This window comes from Dendronephthya gigantea, unplaced genomic scaffold, assembly GCF_004324835.1.
Source record: "Dendronephthya gigantea isolate DGI-Jeju-01 unplaced genomic scaffold, DenGig_1.0 000161F, whole genome shotgun sequence".
Lineage (NCBI taxonomy): Eukaryota > Metazoa > Cnidaria > Anthozoa > Malacalcyonacea > Nephtheidae > Dendronephthya > Dendronephthya gigantea.
This window is the reverse complement of record NW_021163171.1, coordinates 349101-371872: the sequence shown is the minus strand read 5'-3', so window position 1 is coordinate 371872 and position 22772 is coordinate 349101. Positions and strand designations below refer to the sequence as shown.

The following is a 22772-nucleotide window of genomic DNA, read 5'->3' as shown; positions in this document are numbered from 1 at the left end:
TCAATTCAAAATCACGTTGTCATCATTGAGAAGTAACTCTCGACACATTTCAGACAAATTTCGAGTTGACAAGTTGTTGAATTGTAGAACCATACACCAAGTTGTTGGAACAATTTGTAACAAGTCTTTCGAGTCAACAACAACCTTGTAAAAAGTTTTGAAAAAGCCACTGATTAACAAACTCGTTAACAAGCTGGGGATAGTTCTTAGTACAACCGTTATCCATAAATCATAATTTATTTTCTAGTCGTCTATAAATGGCTCAGAGAATGGAGAAAGATGAACAAGGTTATGATGAAAGACGTTTTGAAGGAAAAATCAGCGAAGATCTCTTCTGTTCTATTTGTCAAGGAGTGCTCAGAAACCCTCGAACTTGCCATAAAGAACATGCATTTTGTCATTTCTGTATTTCTGAACATCTTCGTCATTCCCACACGTGTCCTGAATGCAGAGAACATCTCACTCCAGAAACCCTGAAAGATCCTCCGAGATTTATGAAGAACACCCTGGCAGCGCTGAAAATCAAGTGTGGATACAGCGAAAGAGGTTGTCCAGGCTTTGTCTTGCTTGAGAGTTTCCAAAATCATGTTGATAAATGTGGTTTTGCACCCGTGATTTGCAAGAATGAAGGATGTGGAATGGAGGTGAATAAAAGAGATAAAGATCTTCACGAGAAAGATCTTTGTGAGTTTAGAATCGCCAAGTGTAACGACTGTAAAGAGATTAGAGCAAGTCAAGAAGAAACAAAGGTAAGATTGTTCTTGTTTGGTTTTTAAGAAAGCTAATTCGATTGTTTTGTAGATGTCGTAGAAACAAACATTTTTACAAAGATAACTGATCCTAGCTAATGTAATATCTTTATTTAAAAGTTATGTTTCATTATATGTCATGTCTTAGATATTTAAATTTTTCTTTGAAGAAAACCGTTGAAGTCATGAAGCAGTCTCAGGCTGAAATGAAAGTGGAATCGAACAAAATGAAGGCAAGAAAATTCTATTTCTTCTTTTGGAGTTTAGAAATGAGAACAGTTTTAATAATGAAAAGGATATAAATTAAATACAATTTTTTTTAATTCAGGATTGTGTGGATCAAGTGAAAGTAACTCAAGATGAAATAAAAACAAGTCAAGATGAAATGAAAGCAGAATCAAACAAAATTAAGGCAAGAGATTTCCTTTGTTCTTTTGCAGTTTTGTTTTCTAATGAAAAGCATATAAATTAAATACAGCGTTTTTTAATTTAGGATTGTGTGGATCAAATGAAAGTAACTCAAGATGAAATGAAAACAAGCCAAGATGAAACGAAGGTAAGACAGTACTTGCTTTCTTAGAATAATATAAATCTGTTTTAAACTTTTATCGGAAAAATCCTAATTTCAGCTTATTGTACGTTATATTTATTTAAATGAAACGTTCGGACACATCATTGGTGCTTATGTAAAGATAGGAAAAAGTTATATAACTTGTGATCCTTCACATTTGAAATTTACCAATTTAGGAAAAAGTTGATGAGATGAGACGATCTCAAGCGAGGTTTGAAGCTGAGGTGAAACAACAGTTGGAAAGAATGACGGAAATGATGAATCAGTTATTGCAAGGAAACAATTTAAACAACAACATCAATGGTGCCAGCGCTATGGAACCAGCAACTGTAGAAAATAATCAAGATATTATTATTATTGGTGGTCGGTATGGCCCAGGAAATGACAAGGTATTAAACACAGTCGAGAAATACAACATAGTAGAAGGAAAGTCAACTCTGCTACCAGGATTGATTCATCCTCGAATAGCATCAGCATCATGTCTTTACAACAATGACGTTCTTGTCGTTGGTGGTTCCGATGGTAAAGAAGGAACTGATACGGTCGAAGTTTTGAAGATGAACCAACATCCTTTGCGATGGACAATGTTTGATGGTAAACTGCCTGTCAAATTATCTGCTCATGACGTCATAGTTTATGAAGGAAAATTATATATAATAGGAGGATATTACTGGAATGAAAGAAAAATATTGAATGCCATTTATCAGATTGCTCTTACCCCACCTTATGCTGCCAAGCGGCTGAGGAGAATGCCTGAGCGAAGAAAATATCACAGAGCAGAACTTGTTAATGGAAAACTATTTATCTTGGGCGGAACAACAACCGGCTTTAGTAAAGATGCTCTTGACAGCGTTGTTGTTTATGATTTCATTAAGAATGAGTTCAAGTCAGGTCCATCGTTACCTCAGCCTGTTTCTACTATGTCCACAGTCACATGGGGTCATATGATTATTGTCGTTGGTGGTTTGGATAAGAATACGCATGCATTAAATGACGTCATTATGTACGACACAGAGACTGGGCGAAGCGAGAGTCTGCCCTCCATGATTTACAAAAGGAGCGCCAGCTCTGTCGTGATCATGAATGACGTCATTGTCGTGTTTGGTGGAAACAACGCAGAGCAGGGATATCTCAACTCAGTGGAATCTTTCACCATTGGTGGAGATGGCTGGAAAGAACTGCCAGGAATGATAGAAAAGAGAAACTATGCTACTGCTGCAGTTAAACCTCATAACTGAAAAGATTTTCGACAAACGGTAGTAATTTCGAACGATAATATTTACAACTATATATTTTGTGTTCAATATTTCAGTCAACTCTTGCACGAGATGTATGAAGGCGGTGTTGCACTATGTAACTTTCCTTGCAACTTGCAATGCAATTCTACTGCTGAGGCATCTAAAGTTGTCCAATGAGAACATTTCTTACGATCTGCTGAACTTTTCTTAGCATTTCGAACACTCTTTACAAATTAACATCCCTCAAAATTACTATTGCATTGCAAGTTGCAAGGAAAGTTGCATAGTGTAACAGCGCCTAGCCTAAAAGTGTTTAAAATGATTTCATTTTGAAATCTCAACGAAACTAAACGAGCTTCGTTCATAGTTACTTTGTAAATATTGTAGATATAATATATATTGGCATATCTCATTTTTAAACGAACATTTTAATCTGAACTAGCGAACACTTAATAGTGAAATCAGTAAAATATTTAGTTTCATTTTGATATAATTAAAATAAAGGTAGATTTTTCATATTTTTTTACTTTTCTAAGTTTCAATGACTTAGGTTGGATGTGCTCAGTCTTTTTCATTACGTCATTATGTCATGAATTATGATGTCATTATTTATACCTTTATATGACGTTACTTGTAGCATTTTGTGCACAAAAAATACCCGTGACTACGATATGCAAGTTCGTGAAATGGAAGTCGGCATTTATGATATTCCACAGTGTCTAATAGTGATTTCTGAATCGTGTGTAGAAACACGTTCTCTTGAAATCCTGACAGACGTCAATGCTCCAGTGATCTTTTTAAAAGAATCAGTGAAAGAATGACGTAGAAATACCGGATGTTTTGAATAAGACGAAGCATCAAAGATAAGATTTCAAGTTTTCGTCTTAAACACAGGATATTTACAGGATACCCTAAGGACATCACCAGGATATGGTTTTCATTTCTGTATGGTGAAGTTATAGACGAGTGCAATTGACACATTGTTTCTCTTTTATTTTCTTGCATATTTTAAAACGTATTTTCATAGGGTCTCTTCCGGTATATCGAGATTTAACGAAACGAAGTTTAAGCCAGATCATTTGAAATGCAAATGTTTGAAGATATGTTTAAAATGGTCACAGCATGATGGTAAAGATTGTATTGTCCAGGGGAACAGTTAGTTCCTTATAAGGATGTTAAAAGACTGTTCTGAAGTCACGCGATGTTCTTAAACAAAATAAAAATTACGACATATTAAGGTGTTGTCTCAAACACAAAATACTGTTGACGGCGTCGAGGCCAACTTGTTGTACGATTGTTAAATAAAAAGCTCTCATAATTCAGTACATTTGGTAAGTCTATTTCATTATTTCTGTGCTGTTTAACTATATAACTATACTATCAAGGGCAAATGGGTTAATCCAGATGATAAAAAAGTTAAAATTGCGTTAGTCTATTGACCACAAACGCCGCTCGCCATAGAGTTCCGTGTTTGAATCTTATTTTAAAGTCAATTCAAAACTGTAATTTTTAAAGTATGTTAGCACGATACAAATTTGTCGGTTGCAATTAACTCCTAAAGGATGTTTTATAGTTTGTTGAAATGCAATGTATAGCGCAGCAAATCAACTCAAGCCAATGCAGACTTATGCAGTACTGATTTATCAATAACCTGACTACATTTCATACGTCAGACGTGAATTGGATCCTCCAAAATTGGATCGTGTTAACATGCAGACCTTTAGAGCATTTATTGAACTTATTTCCAACGCCTGTATTTGACGTGGTAATGCAGCATGGGAATTTGTAAAAACCGCTTAAATGGAAGAAATTTTTTCCTAATAGCAGTCTTACAAACAACACTGTCTGTCTCTTGGCGTGATGACTTTTAAATGTGTTGGTTAAGATTGCATACACAATCGAAAAAACACGTTTGAAGTACAGATTTCGATTGAAGTACAGAGTTAAAATACCAGCTCTGAGTAATAAATGCTATCGACTTGATACGTGTCACAACATCACACAGCGGGTGAATGAATTCTTCGCATATTTTTCCGGTTTGAAGAACACTAAAAAGGCTCTTATAAAATCCGAATTGAGAAGCGTTATGGAAAACATATCTTTTCCAAAAATGCTGGTAAGATAAAGAGAGTATAAAATATTTGAAGATGAGAAACACCTCAACAAGTCTCACCCGGTTTTGTGTGTTGCCTGGTTTCCATGAAGGTGGCTGATGTTATATAATATCTCTTTGTTTTCATTCAACAATTATTGATTTGAATACAGAAATAAAGACAAATTTAGATCCAGACTATTAATTATTCATCGGTGAAAGTGGCGTGTTCACAACTATTAGTACAAAATCACGATCAATTCAAAATCACGTTGTCGTCATTGAGAAGCAACTCTAGACACATTTCAGACAAATTTCGACTTGACAAGATGTTGAATTGTAGAACCATACACCAAGTTGTTGGAACAATTTGTAACAAGTCTTTCGAGTCAACAACAACCTTGAAGAAAGTTACGAAAAAGCCACTGATTAACAAACTCGTTAACAAGCTGGGGATAGTTCTTAGTAAAACCGTTATCCATAAATCATAATTTATTTTCTAGTCGTCCATAAATGGCTCAGAGAATGGAGAAAGATGAACAAGGTTATGATGAAAGACGTTTTGAAGGAAAAATCAGCGAAGATCTTCTGTTCTATTTGTCAAGGAGTGCTCAGAAACCCTCGAACTTGCCATAAAGAACATGCATTTTGTCATTTCTGTATTTCTGAACATCTTCGTCATTCCCACACGTGTCCTGAATGCAAAGAACATCTCACTCCAGAAACCCTGAAAGATCCTCCGAGATTTATGAAGAACACTCTGGCAGCGCTGAAAATCAAGTGTGGATACAGCGAAAGAGGTTGCCCAGGCTTTGTCTTGCTAGAGAGTTTACAAAATCATGTTGATAAATGTGGTTTTGCACCCGTGAATTGCAAGAATGAAGGATGTGGAATGGAGGTGAATAAAAGAGATAAAGATCTTCACGAGAAAGATCTTTGTGAGTTTAGAATCGCCAAGTGTCACGACTGTAAAGAGAATAGAGCAAGTCAAGAAAAACAAAGGTAAGATTGTTCTTGTTTGGTTTTAAGAAAGCTAATTCGATTGTTTTGTAGATGTCGTAGAAACAAACATTTTTACAAAGATAACTGATCCTAGCTAATGTAATATCTTTATTTAAAAGTTATGTTTCATTCAATGTCATGTCTTAGATATTTAAATTTTTCTTTGAAGAAAACCGTTGAAGTCATGAAGCAGTCTCAGGCTGAAATGAAAGTGGAATCGAACAAAATGAAGGCAAGAAAATTCTATTTCTTCTTTTGAAGTTTAGAAATGAGAACAGATTTAATAATGAAAAGGATATGAATTAAATACAGTGTTTTTTAATTCAGGATTGTGTGGATCAAGTGAAAGTAACTCAAGATGAAATAAAAACAAATCAAGATGAAATGAAAGCAGAATCAAACAAAATTAAGGCAAGAGATTTCCTTTGTTCTTTTGCAGTTTTGTTTCTAATGAAAAGCATATAAATTAAATACAGCGTTTTTTAATTTAGGATTGTGTGGATCAAATGAAAGTAATTCAAGATGAAATGAAAACAAGCCAAGATGAAACGAAGGTAAGACAGTACTTGCTTTCTTAGATTAATATAAATCTGTTTTAAACTCTTATCGGAAAAATCCTAATTTCAGCTTATTGTACGTTATATTTATTTAAATGAAACGTTCGGACACATCATTGGTGCTTATGTAAAGATAGGAAAAAGTTATATAACTTGTGATCCTTCACATTTGAAATTTACCAATTTAGGAAAAAGTTGATGAGATGAGACGATCTCAAGCGAGGTTTGAATCTGAGGTGAAACAACAGTTGGAAAGAATGACGGAAATGATGAATCAGTTATTGCAAGGAAACAATTTAAACAACAACATCAATGGTGCCAGCGCTATGGAACCAGCAACTGTAGAAAATAATCAAGATGTTATTATTATTGGTGGTTGGTACGGGCCCAAAGCTTCCGAGGTATTAAATACAGTCGAGAATTACAACATAGTAGAAGAAAAGTCAACTCCGCTGCCACGATTGAATCATCCTCGAGCAGAATCAGCATCGTGTGTTTACAACAATGACGTTCTTGTCGTTGGTGGTTACAATGGTGAAGAAGCAACTGACACGATCGAAGTTTTGAAGATGAACCAACATCCTTTGCGATGGACAATGTTTGATGGTAAACTGCCTGTCATTATATAGTCATGATGTCATAGTTTATCAAGGAAAATTATATACAATAGGAGGATATGACTGGAAAAAGAAAAAACATCGAATGCCATTTATGAGATTGCTCTTACCCCACCTTATGCTGCCAAGCTGCTGACAAAAATGCCTGAGGCAAGAAGAAATCACAGAGCAGAACTTGTTAATGGAAAACTATTTATCTTGGGCGGAACAACAAGCGGCCTTAGTAAAGATGCTTTTGACAGCGTTGTTGTTTATGATTTGACTAAGAATAAGTTCAAGCCATATCCATCGTTACCTCAGCCTGTTTGTGGTATGTCCACAGTCACTTGGGGTCATAAGATCATCGTCGTTGGCGGTGGGAATAAGAATGATCAAGTATTAAATGACGTCATCATGTACGACACAGAGACTGGGAGAAGCGAGAGACTGCCCTCCATGATTTACAAAAGGTGCGGCAGCTCTGTCGTGATCATGAATGACGTCATTGTCGTGTTTGGTGGATGGAATAAGGAGCAGGGAGATCTCAACTCAGTGGAATCTTTCACCATTGGTGGAGGTATCTGGAAAGAACTGCCCGGAATGATGGAAAAAAGACACAATGCTACTGCTGTAGTTAAACCTCACAACTAAAAAGATTTCTCACAAACGGTAGTAATTTCAAACGATAATATCTACGACTATATATTTTGTGTCTAATATTTCAGTCAACTCTTGCACGAGATGTAGAAAGGCGATGTTACACTATGCAACTTTCCTTGCAACTTGCAATGCAATTCTTCTCCCGAGGCATCTAAAGTTGTCAAATACGAACATTTCTTACGATCTGCTGACGTTTTCTTAGCATTTCGAACCCTCTTTACAAATTAACATCTTCAAAATTACTATCGCATTGCAAGTTGCAAGAAAAGTTGCATAGTGTAACAGCGCCTAGCCTAAAAGTATCTAAAATGATTTCATTTTGAAATCTCAACGAAATTAAACGAGATTCGTTCATAGTTTCTTTGTAAATATTGTAGATATAATATATATTGGCATACCTCATTTTTAAACGAACATTTTAATCTAAACTAGCGAACACTTAATAGTGAAATCAGTAGAATATTTAATTTCAATTTGATATAATTAAAATAAAGGTAGATTTTTCATATTTTTCACTATTCCAAGTTTCAATGACTTAGGTTGGATTTGCTCAGTCTTTTTCATTACGTCATTATAACATGAATTATGATGTCATTACTTATAACTTCATATGACGTCACTTGTAGCATTCTGTGCACAGAAAATACCCGTGACTACGATATGCAAGTTCATGAAACGGAAGTGGGCATTTATGATATTCCACAGTGTCTAATAGTGATCTCTGAATCGTGTGTAGAAACACGTTCTCTTGAAATCCTGACAGACGTCAATGCTCCAGTGATCTTTTTAAAAGGATGTTCAGAGAATGACGTAGAAAATACCGGATGTTTTGAATAAGACGAAGCATCAAAGATAAGATTTCAAGTTTTCGTCTTAAACACAAAATACCGCTGACGACGTTATAGAAACCTTGTTGCAAATGGTACAGTAAAAAGCTCTTAGAATATTCAATAACCTTGGTAGGTCTAATTTCATTATTTTTTGTCATTAAAACCGCCATTGTGAATCCAGTTGATGAAGCAGTCAAGTTTTGTTTAAGATGGATCGTAAACATTGCCAAACAGTTGGTCTGATTCACACTCTTTAGAGTCGGGGATCCATTATATTATTTTCTGATAGACAAAGCATTTTGCGCACTAGTGATTTCAGACAAAGGCAATCCCAGATTCTTACGACAAGTGTGAACAAGGCTTTAATCTCGAATCGTATTTTAAAGTCAATGTTCATATGACTGTTATTGTTAGAAAAAGAAAATAAAAGAAAAACAATGTTTCAATGGTCTACACTCGTCTATAACTTTCACCATACAGAAATGAAAACCATATCCTTGTGATATCCTAAGGATATCTGTAAATATCCTGGTGATATCCTTAGGATATCTGTAAATATCCTAGTGATATCCTTAGGATATCTGTAAATATCCTGGTGATATCCTTAGGATATCTGTAAATATCCTGGTGATATCCTTAAGATATCTGTAAATATCCTGGTGATATCCTTAGGATATCTGTGAATATCCTGGTGATATCCTTAGGATATCCTGTGAATATCCTGGTGATATCCTTAGGATATCTGTGAATATCCTGGTGATATCCTTAGGGTATCCTGTAAATATCCTGGTGATATCCTTAGGATATCTTGTGAATATCCTGGTGATATCCTTAGGATATCTGTGAATATCCTGGTGATATCCTTAGGGTATCTGTAAATATCCTGGTGATATCCTTAGGGTATCCTGTAAATATCCTGGTGATTTCCTTATAAGGTTGACAAAGGATCACGTTGAAATCACGAGATTTCCTGAGCCAGGGATGAAAATCACGACATATCAAGGTGTTGTCTCGATTCTTAAACACAAAATACTACAGACAGCGTTAAAATCAACTTGTTGCAGAACGACACAGCGCAAAGCTCTCAAGTCTCAATATTCAATAACACTGGTAAGTCTAATTTCATTATCTATTTGTCGTTTAAACTGCCAGGGTCTTTCCAGTATTAATAAAACGCGTTGTGATTGAGTTTCACTACGAACAGCAAACACACTGCAACGCAATTAACTTTGAATCACGTTTTAAATCGTTATTGCTTGAACGTTAGTTGAACTTATAATATAACCTCATATAATCTTTATCAATTACTGTTTTAGTAAAGCGTTGAGTGTCTTTATTGTCTGAAAGCATATATTTTCCCCTCTAACACATCACCGACATTATTGAGCACAATACGTCTGAACGCGCAAGGCAACAATGAATGCGAGGTATTTAGGTATTACACAGTTAAAATTAAGATACCGAGACCAAAGGCAGTTGTGACAGGAAGAAAAAGACGAGGTAATATGGAGAAAGTAGACAAATTTGGTTTCAATTGTTGACGTCGGAGAACGCAAAGTTTCAAATCTTCCCAACTGCAGCCACGCAACTGACGCAACCAGCCTTCTGTTGCTGTGATTGTTGAAGAGTTTGAATTGAGGAGACTAACAGTAATTCTCGCGTACTGTAGAATATTATAATTCATCGTTAATCCTGGTGAAATATCAGATAAAGAGAACAACAAACTGTAGACTGTTCAATGATTACACAATTTCAAAACATCAGCGCCTCAAATTACGAATAGCTTTCGATTTGTCTGATTTATTTTGCTATGGGGAAAATATTACGACATAAACTTTGTTTCGAAAGGATAGATTTTAGATCATAAAACTGTTGACTTGATTCTAAACACACGCATCAAGTAAATGATTCCTATAATTATATTTCAAACGGCTTTATACGACTTGATATTCTGACAGTCGTTATGAGACACGGAAGTTGCAAGAATGAGTCTCTCGCCTGAAAGACACAAGCCTGCAATTCAAAAGCTATAGCAAAGGTATTTTACTGGCATTGTTGTCAAAACGAAAACGAACTAAAATATTTTGAAATATCCAAGACGAAACATGAAATAGTCACAATCTGTTTTATGTATGCATGATCACATAACAACCCTAATCCACGTTTCCGACAAGTCTGGAGTTTGAATTTGTTTGAAAGAATTGAATTAAGATCATGTTACGCCTTGTAATTTATAAACCATTCATCCAGTCACAGTCTAATTCTTGCTGAGATCAGTTGATTCAAGCTGCAGAGAGATTGTGAAGTATTGTCTCGCAGTATTTGCAAAAGTAAAAGTTGGTTTAACTTTTTATGCAACTTGCAATGAGTTCACAGTTTTTTCTAACAGCATTTTGAATTGTAAGGAGTAGAGCTTTTAACCAAGGTCGAATTACAAGGCAAAGGTACAAATGATGCACAGTGTCTATCTGTTGTTACCTTGTACGAAAATTGGACAGAGAACTTACTTTCACAATAGCGAAGCAAATTTAAGTTTAGCGAGATTAAGGGCAGGTTTAATTCAGCCAAAAACATGCTTTACTTGTTACATAAGTAAACAAAACTATATTTTCGCCAACACATTTGTAGCAAACCTGACAACAAGTTGTAATAATGTTGTAACTCGCAACTTGTTCAAACTGCCGTCGCGTGCGATGAAACAAGAATTTGAACAACCAAAGCCATAATCCATAAATCATAATTAATTTTCTAGTCGTCCATAAATGGCTCAGAGAATGGAGAAAGATGAACAAGGTTATGATGAAAGACGTTTTGAAGGAACAATCAGCGAAGATCTCTTCTGTTCTATTTGTCAAGGAGTCCTCAGAAACCCTCGAACTTGCCATAAAGAACATGCATTTTGTCATTTCTGTATTTCTGAACATCTTCGTCATTCCCACACGTGTCCTGAATGCAGAGAACATCTCACTCCAGAAACCCTGAAAGATCCTCCGAGATTTATGAAGAATACTCTCGCAGCGCTGAAAATCAAGTGTGGATACAGCGAAAGAGGTTGTCCAGGCTTTGTCTTGCTTGAGAATTTACAAAATCATGTTGATAAATGTGGTTTTGCACCCGTGACTTGCAAGAATGAAGGATGTGGAATGGAGGTGAATAAAAGAGATAAAGATCTTCACGAGAAAGATCTTTGTGAGTTTAGAATCGCCAAGTGTCACGACTGTAAAGAGATTAGAGCAAGTCAAGAAGAAACAAAGGTAGGATTGTTCTTGTTTGGTTTTTAAGAAAGCTAATTCGATTGTTTTGTAGATCTCGTAGAAACAAACATTGTTGCAAAGATAACTGACTTTAGTTAATGTACTGTCTTTATTAAATAATGTTATGTCTTAGATATTTAAATTTTTCTTTGAAGAAAACCGTTGAAGTCATGAAGCAGTCTCAGGCGGAAATGAAAGCGGAATCGAACAAAATGAAGGCAAGAAAATTCTATTTCTTCTTTTGGAGTTTTGAAATGAGAACAGATTTACTAATGAAAGGGATATGAATTAAATACAGTGTTTTTTAATTCAGGATTCTGTGGATCAAATGAAAGTAACTCAAGATGAGATGAGACGATCTCAAGCGAGGTTTGAAGCTGAGGTGAAACAACACTTCGAAAGAATGATGAAAATGATGAATCAGTTATTGCAAGGAAACAATTTAAACAACAACATCAATGGTGCCAGCGCTATGGAACCAGCAACTGTAGAAAATAATCAAGATGTTATTATTATTGGTGGTCGGTACGGGTCAAAAGTTTTCGAGGTATTAAATACAGTCGAGAAATACAACATAGTAGAAGGAAAGTCAACTCCGCTGCCAGGATTGAATCATCCTCGAGGAGCATCAGCATCGTGTGTTTACAACAATGACGTTCTTGTCGTTGGTGGTAACGATGGTAAAGGAGGAACTGACACGATTGAAGTTTTGAAGAGGAACCAACATCCTTTGCGATGGACAATGTTTGATGGTAAACTGCCTGTCAAATTATCTGGTCATGACGTCATAGTTTATCAAGAAAAATTATATACAATAGGAGGATATGACTGGAATGAAGGAAAAATAACGAATGCCATTTATGAGATTGCTCTTACCCCACCTTATACTGGCAAGCTGCTGACGAGAATGCTTGAGCCAAGAATAAATCAAAGAGCAGAACTTGTTAATGGAAAACTATTTATCTTGGGCGGAACAACAACCTTCCTTAGTAAAGATGCTCTTGACAGCGTTGTTGTTTATGATTTGATTAAGAATGAGTTCAAGCCATGTCCATCGTTACCTCAGCCTGTTTTTGCTATGTCCACAGTCACTTGGGGTCATATGATCATCATCGTTGGTGGTGGGAATAAGAATGGCCAGGCATTAAATGACGTCATAATGTACGACACAGAGACTGGGCGAAGCGATAGTCTGCCCTCCATGATTCACAAAAGAAGCGACAGCTCTGTCGTAATCATGAATGACGTCATTGTCGTGTTTGGTGGATTGAATGAGGAGCAGGAAGATTTCAACTCAGTGGAATCTTTCACCATTGGTGGAGATGGCTGGAAAGAACTGCCAGGAATGATAGAAAAAAGACAGTATGCTACTGCTGTAGTTAAACCTTGCGACTGAAAAGATTTCTCACGAACGGTAGTAATTTCTAACGATAATATTTACAACTATATATTTTGTGTGTAATATTTCAGTCAACTCTTGCACGAGATGTATGTATAAAGGGGTGTTACACTATGCAACTTTCCTTGCAACTTGCAATGCAAATCTACTCCTGAGGCATCTAAAGTTGTCAAAAACGAACATTTCTTACGATCTGCTGACGTTTTCTTAGCATTTCGAACACCCTTTACAAATTAACATCCCTCAAAATTACTATTGCATTGCAAGTTGCAAGAAAAGTTGCATAGTGTAACAGCGCCTAGCTTAAAAGTGTTTAAAATGATTTCATTTTGAAATCTCAACGAAACTAAACGAGCTTCGTTCATAGTTGCTTTGTAAATATTGTAGATATAATATATATTGGTTTATCTCATTTTTAAACGAACATTTTAATCTAAACTAGCGAACACTTAATAGTGAAATCAGTAGAATATTTAATTTCAATTTGATATAATTAAAATAAAGGTAAATTTTTCATATTTTGAACTTTTCTAAGTTTCAATGACTTAGGTTGGATGTGCTCAGTCGTTTTCATTACGTCATTATGTCATGAATTATGATGTCATTATTTATACCTTTATATGACGTCACTTGTAGCATTTTGTGCACAGAGAATACCCGTGACTACGATATGCAAGTTCATGAAACGGAAGTCGGCATTTATGATATTCCACAGTGTCTAATAGTGATCTCTGAATCATGTGTAGAAACACGTTCTCTTGAAATCCTGACAGACGTCAATGCTCCAGTGATCTTTTTAAAAGGATCAGTCGAAGAATGACGTAGAAATACCGGATGTTTTGAATAAGACAAAGCATCAAAGATAAGATTTCAAGTTTTCGTCTTAAACAAAAAATACCGCTGACGACGTTATAGAAACCTTGTTGCAAATGACACAGTAAAAAGCTCTTAGAATATTCAATAACCTTGGTAGGTCTAATTTCATTATTTTTTGTCATTAAAACTGCCATTGTGAATCTAGTTGATGAAGCAGTCAAGATTTGTTTAAGACGGATCGTAAACATTGCCAAACAGTTGGTCTGATTCACACTCTTTAGAGTCGGGGTTCCATTATATTATTTTCCGATAGACAAAGCATTTTGCGCACTAGTGATTTCAGACAAAGGCAATCCCAGATTCTTAGGACAAGTGTGAACAAGGCTTTAATCTCGAATCGTATTTTAAAGTCAATGTTCATATGACTGTTATTGTTAGAAAAAGAAAATAAAAGAAAAACAATGTTTCAATGGTCTACACTCGTCTATAACTTTCACCATACAGAAATTAAAACAATATCCTGGTGATATCCTTAGGATATCTGTAAATATCCTGGTGATATCCTTAGGATATCTGTAAATATCCTGGTGATATCCTTAGGATATCTGTAAATATCCTGGTGATATCCTTAGGATATCTGAAAATATCCTGGTGATATCCTTAGGATATCCTGTAAATATCCTGGTGATTTCCTTATAAGGTTGACAAAGGATCACGTTGAAACACGAGATTTCCTGAGCTAGGGATGAAAATTACGACACATCAAGGTGTTGTCTCGATTCTTAAACACAAAATACTACAGACAGCGTTAAAATCAACTTGTTGCAGAACGACACAGCGCAAAACTCTCAAGACTCAATATTCAATAACACTGGTAAGTCTAATTTCATTATCTATTTGTCGTTTAAACTGCCAGGGTCTGTCCAGTATTTATAATAAAACGCGTTGTGATTGAGTTTCACTACGAACAGCAAACACACTGCAACGCAATTAACTTTGAATCACGTTTTAAATCGTTACTGCTTGAATGTTAGTTGAACTTATAATAACCTCATATAATCTTTACCAATTACTGTTTCAGTAAAGCGTTGAATGCCTTTATTGTCTGAAAGCATATATTTTCCCCTCTACGCATGACCGACATTTTTGAGCGCAATACGTCTGAACGCGCAAGGCAACAATGAACGCGGGTATTACACAGTTAAAATTAAGATACCAAAACAAAGGCAGTTGTGACAGGAAGAAAAAGACGAGGTAATATGGAGGAAGTAGACAAATTTTGTTTCAATTGTTGACGTCGGAGAACGCAAAGTTTCAAATCTTCAACTGCAGCCACGAACTGACGCAACCAGCCTTCTGTTGCTGTGATTGTTGAAGAGTTTGAATTAAGGCGACTAACAGTAATTCTCGCGTACTGTAGAATATTATAATTCATCGTTAATCCTGGTGAAATATCAGATGAAGAGAACAACAAACTGTAGACTGTTCAATGATTACACAATTTCAAAACATCAGCGCTTCAAATTACGAATAGCTTTCGATTTGTCTGATACATTCTGCTATGGGGAAAATATTACGACATAAACTTTGTTTCGAAAGGATAGATTTTAGCTCATAAAACTGTTGACTTGATTCTAAACACGCGCATCAAGTAAATGATTCCTATAATTATATTTCAAACGGCTTTATACGACTTGATATTCTGGCAGTCGTTATGAGACACGGAAGTTGCAAGAATGAGTCTCTCGTCTGAAGGACACAAGCCCGCAATTCAAAAGCTATAGCAAAGGTATTTTACTGGCATTGTTGTCAAAAGAAAAACGAACTAAAATATTTTGAAATATCGAAGATGAAACATGAAATAGTCACAATCTGTTTTATGTATGCATGATTACATAACAACTCTAATCCATGTTTCCGACATGTCTCGAGTTTGTATTTGTTTGAAAGAATTTAATTAAGATCATGTTACGCCTTGTAATTTATAAACCATTCATCCAGTCAAAGTCTTATCCTTGCTGAGATCAGTTGACTCAAGCTGCAGAGAGATTGTGAAGTATTGTCTCGCAGTATTTGCAAAAGTAAAAGTTGGTTTAACTTTTTATGCAAGTTGCAATGAGTTCACAGTTTTTTCTAACAGCATTTTGAATTGTAAGGAGTAGAGTTTTTAACCAAGGTCGAATTACAAGGCAAAGTTACAAATAATGCACAGGGTCTATCTGTTGTTACCTTGTAGGAAAATTGGACAGAGAACTTAATTTTACAATAGCGAAGCAAATGCAAGTTTAGCGAAATTAAGGGCAGGTTTAATTCAGCCAAAGACATGCTTTACTTGTTACATAAGTAAACGAAACTATATTTGATAACACATTTATAGCAAACCTGACAACAAGTTGTAATAATGTTGTAACTCGCAACTTGTTCAAACTGCCGTCGCGTGCGATGAAACAGGAATTGTACAACCAAAGCCATGTAATCCATAAATCATAATTTATTTTCTAGTCGTCCATAAATGGCTCAGAGAATGGAGAAAGATGAACAAGGTTATGATGAAAGACGTTTTGAAGGAACAATCAGCGAAGATCTCTTCTGTTCTATTTGTCAAGGAGTGCTCAGAAACCCTCGAACTTGCCATAAAGAACATGCATTTTGTCATTTCTGTATTTCTGAACATCTTCGTCATTCCCACACGTGTCCTGAATGCAGAGAACATCTCACTCCAGAAACCCTGAAAGATCCTCCGAGATTTATGAAGAACACTCTGGCAGCGCTGAAAATCAAGTGTGGATACAGCGAAAGAGGTTGTCCAGGCTTTGTCTTGCTTGAGAGTGTACAAAATCATGTTGATAAATGTGGTTTTGCACCCGTGACTTGCAAGAATGAAGGATGTGGAATGGAGGTGAATAAAAGAGATAAAGATCTTCACGAGAAAGATCTTTGTGAGTTTCGAATCGCCAAGTGTCACGACTGTAAAGAGATTAGAGCAAGTCAGAAGAAACAAAGGTAAGATTGTTCTTGTTTGGTTTTTAAAAAGCTAATTCGATTGTTTTGTAGATGCCGTAGAAACAAACATTTTTACAAAGATAACTGACGCTAGCTTATGTTCTATCCTTATTTAAAAGTTATGTTTTATACAATGTCATGTCTTAGATATTTAAATTTTTCTTTGAAGAAAACCGTTGAAGCGATGAAGCAGACTCAGGCTGAAATGAAAGTGGAATCGAACAAAATGAAGGCAAGAAAATTTTATTTCTTCTTTTGGAGTTTTGCATGAGAACACATTTACTAATGAAGGGATATGAATTAAATACAGTGTTTTTTAATTCAGTATTGTGTGGATCAAGTGAAAGTAACTCAATATGAAATGAAAGTAGAATCAAACAGAATTAAGGCAAGAGATTTCCTTTGTTCTTTTGCAGTTTTGTTTACTAATGAAAAGCATATGAATTAAATACAGTGTTTTTCAATTCAGGATTGTGTGGATCAAATGAAAGTAACTCAAGATGAAATGAAAAACAAGATGAAATGAAAGTAAGTCAAGATGAAACGAAGGTAAGGCAGTATTGCTTTCTTAGAATAGTGTAAACATGTTTTAAACTTTTATCGGAAAGATCCTAATTTCAGCTTATTGTACGTTATATTTATTGAAATGAAACGTTCCGACAATATTGTAGCCTATGTAAAGATAGGAAAAAGTTATATAACATGTGATTCTTGACATTTAAAATTTACCAATTTAGGAAAAAGTTGATGAGATGAGACGATCTCAAGCGAGGTTTGAAGCTGAGGTGAAACAACAGTTGGAAAGAATGACGGAAATGATGAATCAGTTATTGCAAGGAAACAATTTAAACAACAACATCAAAGGTGCCAGCGCTATGGAACCAGCAACTGTAGAAAATAATCAAGATGTTATTATTATTGGTGGTTGGTACGAGTCAAAAGATTCCGAAGTATTAAATACAGTCGAGAAATACAACATAGTAGAAGGAAAGTCAACTCCGCTGCCAGGATTGAATCATCCTCGAACAGCATCAGCATCGTGTGTTTACAACAATGACGTTCTTGTCGTTGGTGGTTACGATGGTAAAGTACGAACTGACAAGATCGAAGTTTTGAAGATGAACCAACATCCTTTGCGATGGACAATGTTTGATGGTAAACTGCCCGTCAAATTATCTGGTCATGACGTCATAGTTTATCAAGGAAAATCATATACAATAGGAGGAATTGACTGGAACGAAAGAAAAACATCGAATGCCATTTACGAGATTGCTCTTACCCCACCTTATACTACCAAGCTACTGACGAGAATGCCTGAGGCAAGAAGAAATCACAGAGCAGAACTTGTTAATGGAAAACTATTTATCTTGGGTGGAAGAACCGGCCTTTATATTAAAAATACTTTTGACAGCGTTGTTGTTTATGATTTGATTAAGAATGAGTTCAAGCCATGTCCATCGTTACCTCAGCCTGTTTGTTTATGTCCACAGTCACTTGGGGTCATATGATCATCGTCGTTGGTGGTTTGGATAAAAATTGCCAGGCATTAAATGACGTCATCATGTACGACACTGAACGGGCGAAGCGAGAGACTTCCCTACATGATTTACAAAAGGAGCCACAGCTCCGTCGTGATCATGAATGACTTCATTGTCGTGTTTGGTGGATGGAATAAGGAGCAGGGAAATCTCAACTCAGTGGAATCTTTCACCATTGGTGGACATAACTGGAAAGAACTGCCAAGAATGATAGAAAAGAGAAAGTATGCTACTGCTGTAGCTAAACCTCACAACTGAAAAGATTTTCCACAAACGGTAGTTATTTCGAAGGGTAATATTTACAACTATATATTTTGTGTCTAATATTTCAGTCAACTCTTGCACGAGATGTATAAAGGCGATGTTTACACTATGCAACTTTCCTTGCAACTTGCAATGCAATTCTACTCCTGAGGCATCTAAAGTTTTCAAATACGAGCATTTCTTACGATCTGCTGACGTTTTCTTAGCATTTCGAACACTCTTTACAAATTAACATCCCTCAAATTTACTATTGCATTGCAAATTGCAAGAAAAGTTGCATAGTGTAACATCGCCTAGCTTAAAAGTGTTAATTTAAATTATTTCATTTTGAAATCTCAACGAAACTAAACGAACTTCGTTCATAGTTACTTTGTAAATATTGTAGATATAACATATATTGGTTTATCTCATTTTTAAACCAACATTTTAATCTAAACTAGCGAACACTTAATAGTGAAATCAGTAGAATTTTTAATTTAGTATATAATTTTTAATTTTTAATTAAAATAAAGGTAGATTTTTCATATTTTGTACTTTTCTAAGTTTCAATGACTTGGTTGTGCTCAGTCTTTTTCATTACGTCATTATGTCATGAATTATGATGTCATTATTTATACCTTTATATGACGTCACTTGTAGCATTCTGTGCACAGAAAATACCCGTGACTACGATATGCAAGTTCATGAAACGGAAGTCGGCATTTATGATATTCCACAGTGTCTAATAGTGATCTCTGAATCGTGTGTAGAAACACGTTCTCTTGAAATCCTGACAGACGTCAATGCTCCAGTGATCTTTTTAAAAGGATCAGTCAAAGAATGACGAAGAAATACCGGATGTTTTGAATAAGACGAAGCATCAAAGATAAGATTTCAAGTTCCCGTCTTAAACCAAAATACCGCTGACGACGTTATAGAAACCTTGTTGCAAATGGTACAGTAAAAAGCTCTTAGAGTATTCAATAATCTTGGTAAGTCTAATTTCATTTTTTGTCATTAAAACCGCCATTGTGAATCTAGTTGATGAAGCAGTCAAGATTTGTTTAAGATGGACCTACAAATTGCTAAACAGTTAACCTCGAGTCGTATTTAAAAGTCAACGTTTGACTGTTACTGTTAGAATGTTCGTTGAACTAGTTTTGTGGGTAATTAAGGTTTTGAATAGCGGAGATATTCGGTTCGATCCAGTTCGATTAATAATGATCTGACTGGTTCAACAGATGAATCATGACTTGCAGTTAAACCTGTGTGTTATGAACTGCGATGGCAAAACCTTTGCTAAAACTTTGGACTTTCTATGATTACCGAAGTCTAAAATATTAGCGTCTAAAATCGCGAATACATTTCATCAAATTAACTTAAAATATATCGTGCTGTACCTAATGGTGAAATACTTTATATTTAGACATAAACTTTGTTCTCAAAGGCTTGGAATTTATATCACTTAGATCCATCTGTTTATTTGCTTAACAACAAGCATTATAGGTTAATAAATTCTTTATTTCACACAGCTTTTTATGGCTTGTCATGCAAGCGCTGGAAAGACAAAGAAAGATGAAAATCTTTATACCTACAACGGACTAAAATACTTTAAATATTAAAGAAAAACTCGATGTAGGCACAATATACCTCATGCATGCATTAAATCACGTATCAGATAAGCCTCATACGTATTGAATTGGCGATGAATTGATTTAATATCATGTTACAAGTTGCAATTCATAAAATACACAAAAATTGATCTGGTTGATTTTTAAGCTTTGGAGGCGAGTTGCAGTGGATGCCATCAAACGCTGCACTTCAGACTGCAATTAGACGCAGTTAAATAGTTTGAACGGCATTTTTTTAGGCGTCGATAAATGGCTCAGAAAATGGAGAAACATGAACAAGGTTATGATGAAAGTCGTTTTGAAGGAACAATCAGCGAAGATCTCTTCTGTTCTATTTGTCAAGGAGTGCTCAGAAACCCTCGAACTTGCCATAAAGAACATGCATTTTGTCATTTCTGTATTTCTGAACATCTTCGTCATTCCCACACGTGTCCTGAATGCAGAGAACATCTCACTCCAGAAACCCTGAAAGATCCTCCGAGATTTATGAAGAACACTCTGGCAGCGCTGAAAATCAAGTGTGGATACAGCGAAAGAGGTTGTCCAGGCTTTGTCTTGCTTGAGAGTTTACAAAATCATGTTGATAAATGTGGTTTTGCACCCGTGACTTGCAAGAATGAAGGATGTGGAATGGAGGTGAATAAAAGAGATAAAGATCTTCACGAGAGAGATCTTTGTGAGTTTAGAATCGCCGGATGTCACGACTGTAAGACAATAAGAGCAAGTCAAAGAGAAACTATGGTAAGATTGTTCTTGTTTGGTTCAAGGTGGTTATTAGTAGAATTGCTTAGTTAATATAGTTAAGGCATATTAACTTTGCACGCTGTGGACTGAGAAAGGGTCGCTTTAAATTGAGACGGTCGTATTTTCCATTCAATTCAGGAAAAAGTTGATGAGATGAGACGATCTCAAGCGAGGTTTGAAGCTGAGGTGAAACAACAGTTGGAAAGAATGACGGAAATGATGAGTCAGTTATTAGATGGAATGGTTCTTACTGGTCCAATCAACAACCAAGATATTATTGTCATTGGCGGTCAGTATGGCCCTAGACAGAATCAGATCTCGAATATAGTCGAGAAATACAATATAGTAGAAAGAAAGTCAACTCCGCTGCCACGATTGAATCGTCCCCTTTTATCAACAACATCATGTGTTTACAACAATGACGTTCTTATCGTTGGTGGTTACGATGGTAAAGAAGGAACTGACAGGATCGAAGTTTTGAAGATGAACCAACATCCTTTGCGATGGACAATGCTTGATGGTAAACTGCCTGTCAAATTATCTGGTCATGACGTTATAGTTCATCAAGGAAAATTATATATAATAGGAGGATATGACCGGGATGAAAGGAAAACATTGAATGCCATTTATGAGATTGCTCTTACCCGACCTTATACTACCAAGCTGCTGACGAGAATGCCTGAGGCAAAAAAGAATCACAGAGCAGAACTTGTTAATGGAAAACTATTCATCTTGGGCGGAACAACAACCGGCCTTAGTAAAGATGCTCTTGACAGCGTTGTTGTTTATGATTTGATTAAGAATGAGTTCAAGCCATGTCCATCGTTACCTCAGCCTGTTTGTGGTATGTCCACAGTCACTTGGGGTGATAAAATCATTGTTCTTGGGGGCTCAGATAGAAATAATCGGTCATTAAATGACGCTTTTATGTACGGCACTGAGACTGGATTAAGTGAGCGACTGCCCTGCATGATTTACAAAAGGAAAGGCAGCTCTGCCGTGATCATGGATGGCGTTATTGTCGTGTTTGGTGGACATAACGCAGAGCAGGGATATCTCAACTCAGTGGAATCTTTCACCATTGGTGGAGATGGCTGGAAAGAATTGCCAGGAATGATAGAAAAACGACTTCTATCCACTGCGGTTGTTAAACCTCACGACTGAAACGTTTTCTCAAAATAAACACTCCAAAAAAGTCGAGAACTTTCATCTAGTGTTCAAAACGAAATTAACTCGACTGAATTAACGGGGAGATAATTAATATCCATTGATACATCTGTTAGTTATAATAATACAAATATAAAATAAATTTCTTAGCTTTTATTGTGGTGAATGCTTACATGTTTTTCTATTCTTACTAACGTTTAGAATTTGTCTCTAATTTGTTGTTTTGTGAATTCTTTTGCAGAAGGGCAAAATTGGCGACTGCTGTTTTGAATCGTTCTTCTTCAACGGCAGACATTTTTTTCCTAGTTCTTCCAGTTGCAAACGTGGATTGTGATGAACAATGTGGCGTTTCTGACAGGGAAGAAATTGCCTCGTTTTCTAGTAACCTCACAGTTCGAAGTGTAGTTTCGGGTCCTGTGAGAGAACCTTTCGCGTTCCCATGAACTTGATTTTGAGTGTACTGATAAGCGTTGACTACGTCGTCAGTTTTATCAGTCAGAGCATAGCAGTTGTCTGAAGTTTGTGGCAAGAGACTCATTGCATTAGCCAGTGGAAATCTTTGTATGGTACGAGTGTCATCATTCTGAGATATTTCCCTCTGCGCCGTGTTACTGCGGTCTTGAATGAAGCTTTGGAATTGGGACAAAGGGACGTAGCGAGATTGTTTACACGTCGTTTACAC

The 22772-nt window shown here is 35.9% G+C and overlaps 3 protein-coding genes across 3 annotated transcripts; all 3 read left to right on the top strand.

Moving 5' to 3' along the window:
- The first annotated feature begins 222 nt into the window (after nt 1–222).
- Nucleotides 223–18275, top strand: LOC114537654 (E3 ubiquitin-protein ligase NRDP1-like). The gene is made up of 5 exons (XM_028558740.1): nt 223–749; nt 920–982; nt 1078–1129; nt 17285–17316; nt 17505–18275. Exons 1-5 carry the CDS (start codon nt 258–260, stop codon nt 18273–18275), a joined length of 1410 nt encoding a protein of 469 aa, XP_028414541.1. The 5' UTR covers nt 223–257.
- Nucleotides 8338–13098, top strand: LOC114537631 (E3 ubiquitin-protein ligase PDZRN3-B-like). Its single transcript, XM_028558698.1, has 5 exons — nt 8338–8424; nt 9231–9405; nt 11048–11549; nt 11705–11767; nt 11863–13098. Exons 3-5 carry the CDS (start codon nt 11058–11060, stop codon nt 12943–12945), a joined length of 1638 nt encoding a protein of 545 aa, XP_028414499.1. The 5' UTR covers nt 8338–8424; nt 9231–9405; nt 11048–11057; the 3' UTR covers nt 12946–13098.
- Nucleotides 18276–20884: 2609 nt separating the features above from the next.
- On the top strand, nt 20885–22087 carry LOC114537653 (kelch-like protein 12). The gene is made up of 2 exons (XM_028558739.1): nt 20885–20920; nt 21062–22087. Exons 1-2 carry the CDS (start codon nt 20918–20920, stop codon nt 22085–22087), a joined length of 1029 nt encoding a protein of 342 aa, XP_028414540.1. The 5' UTR covers nt 20885–20917.
- Nucleotides 22088–22772: the final 685 nt, after the last annotated feature.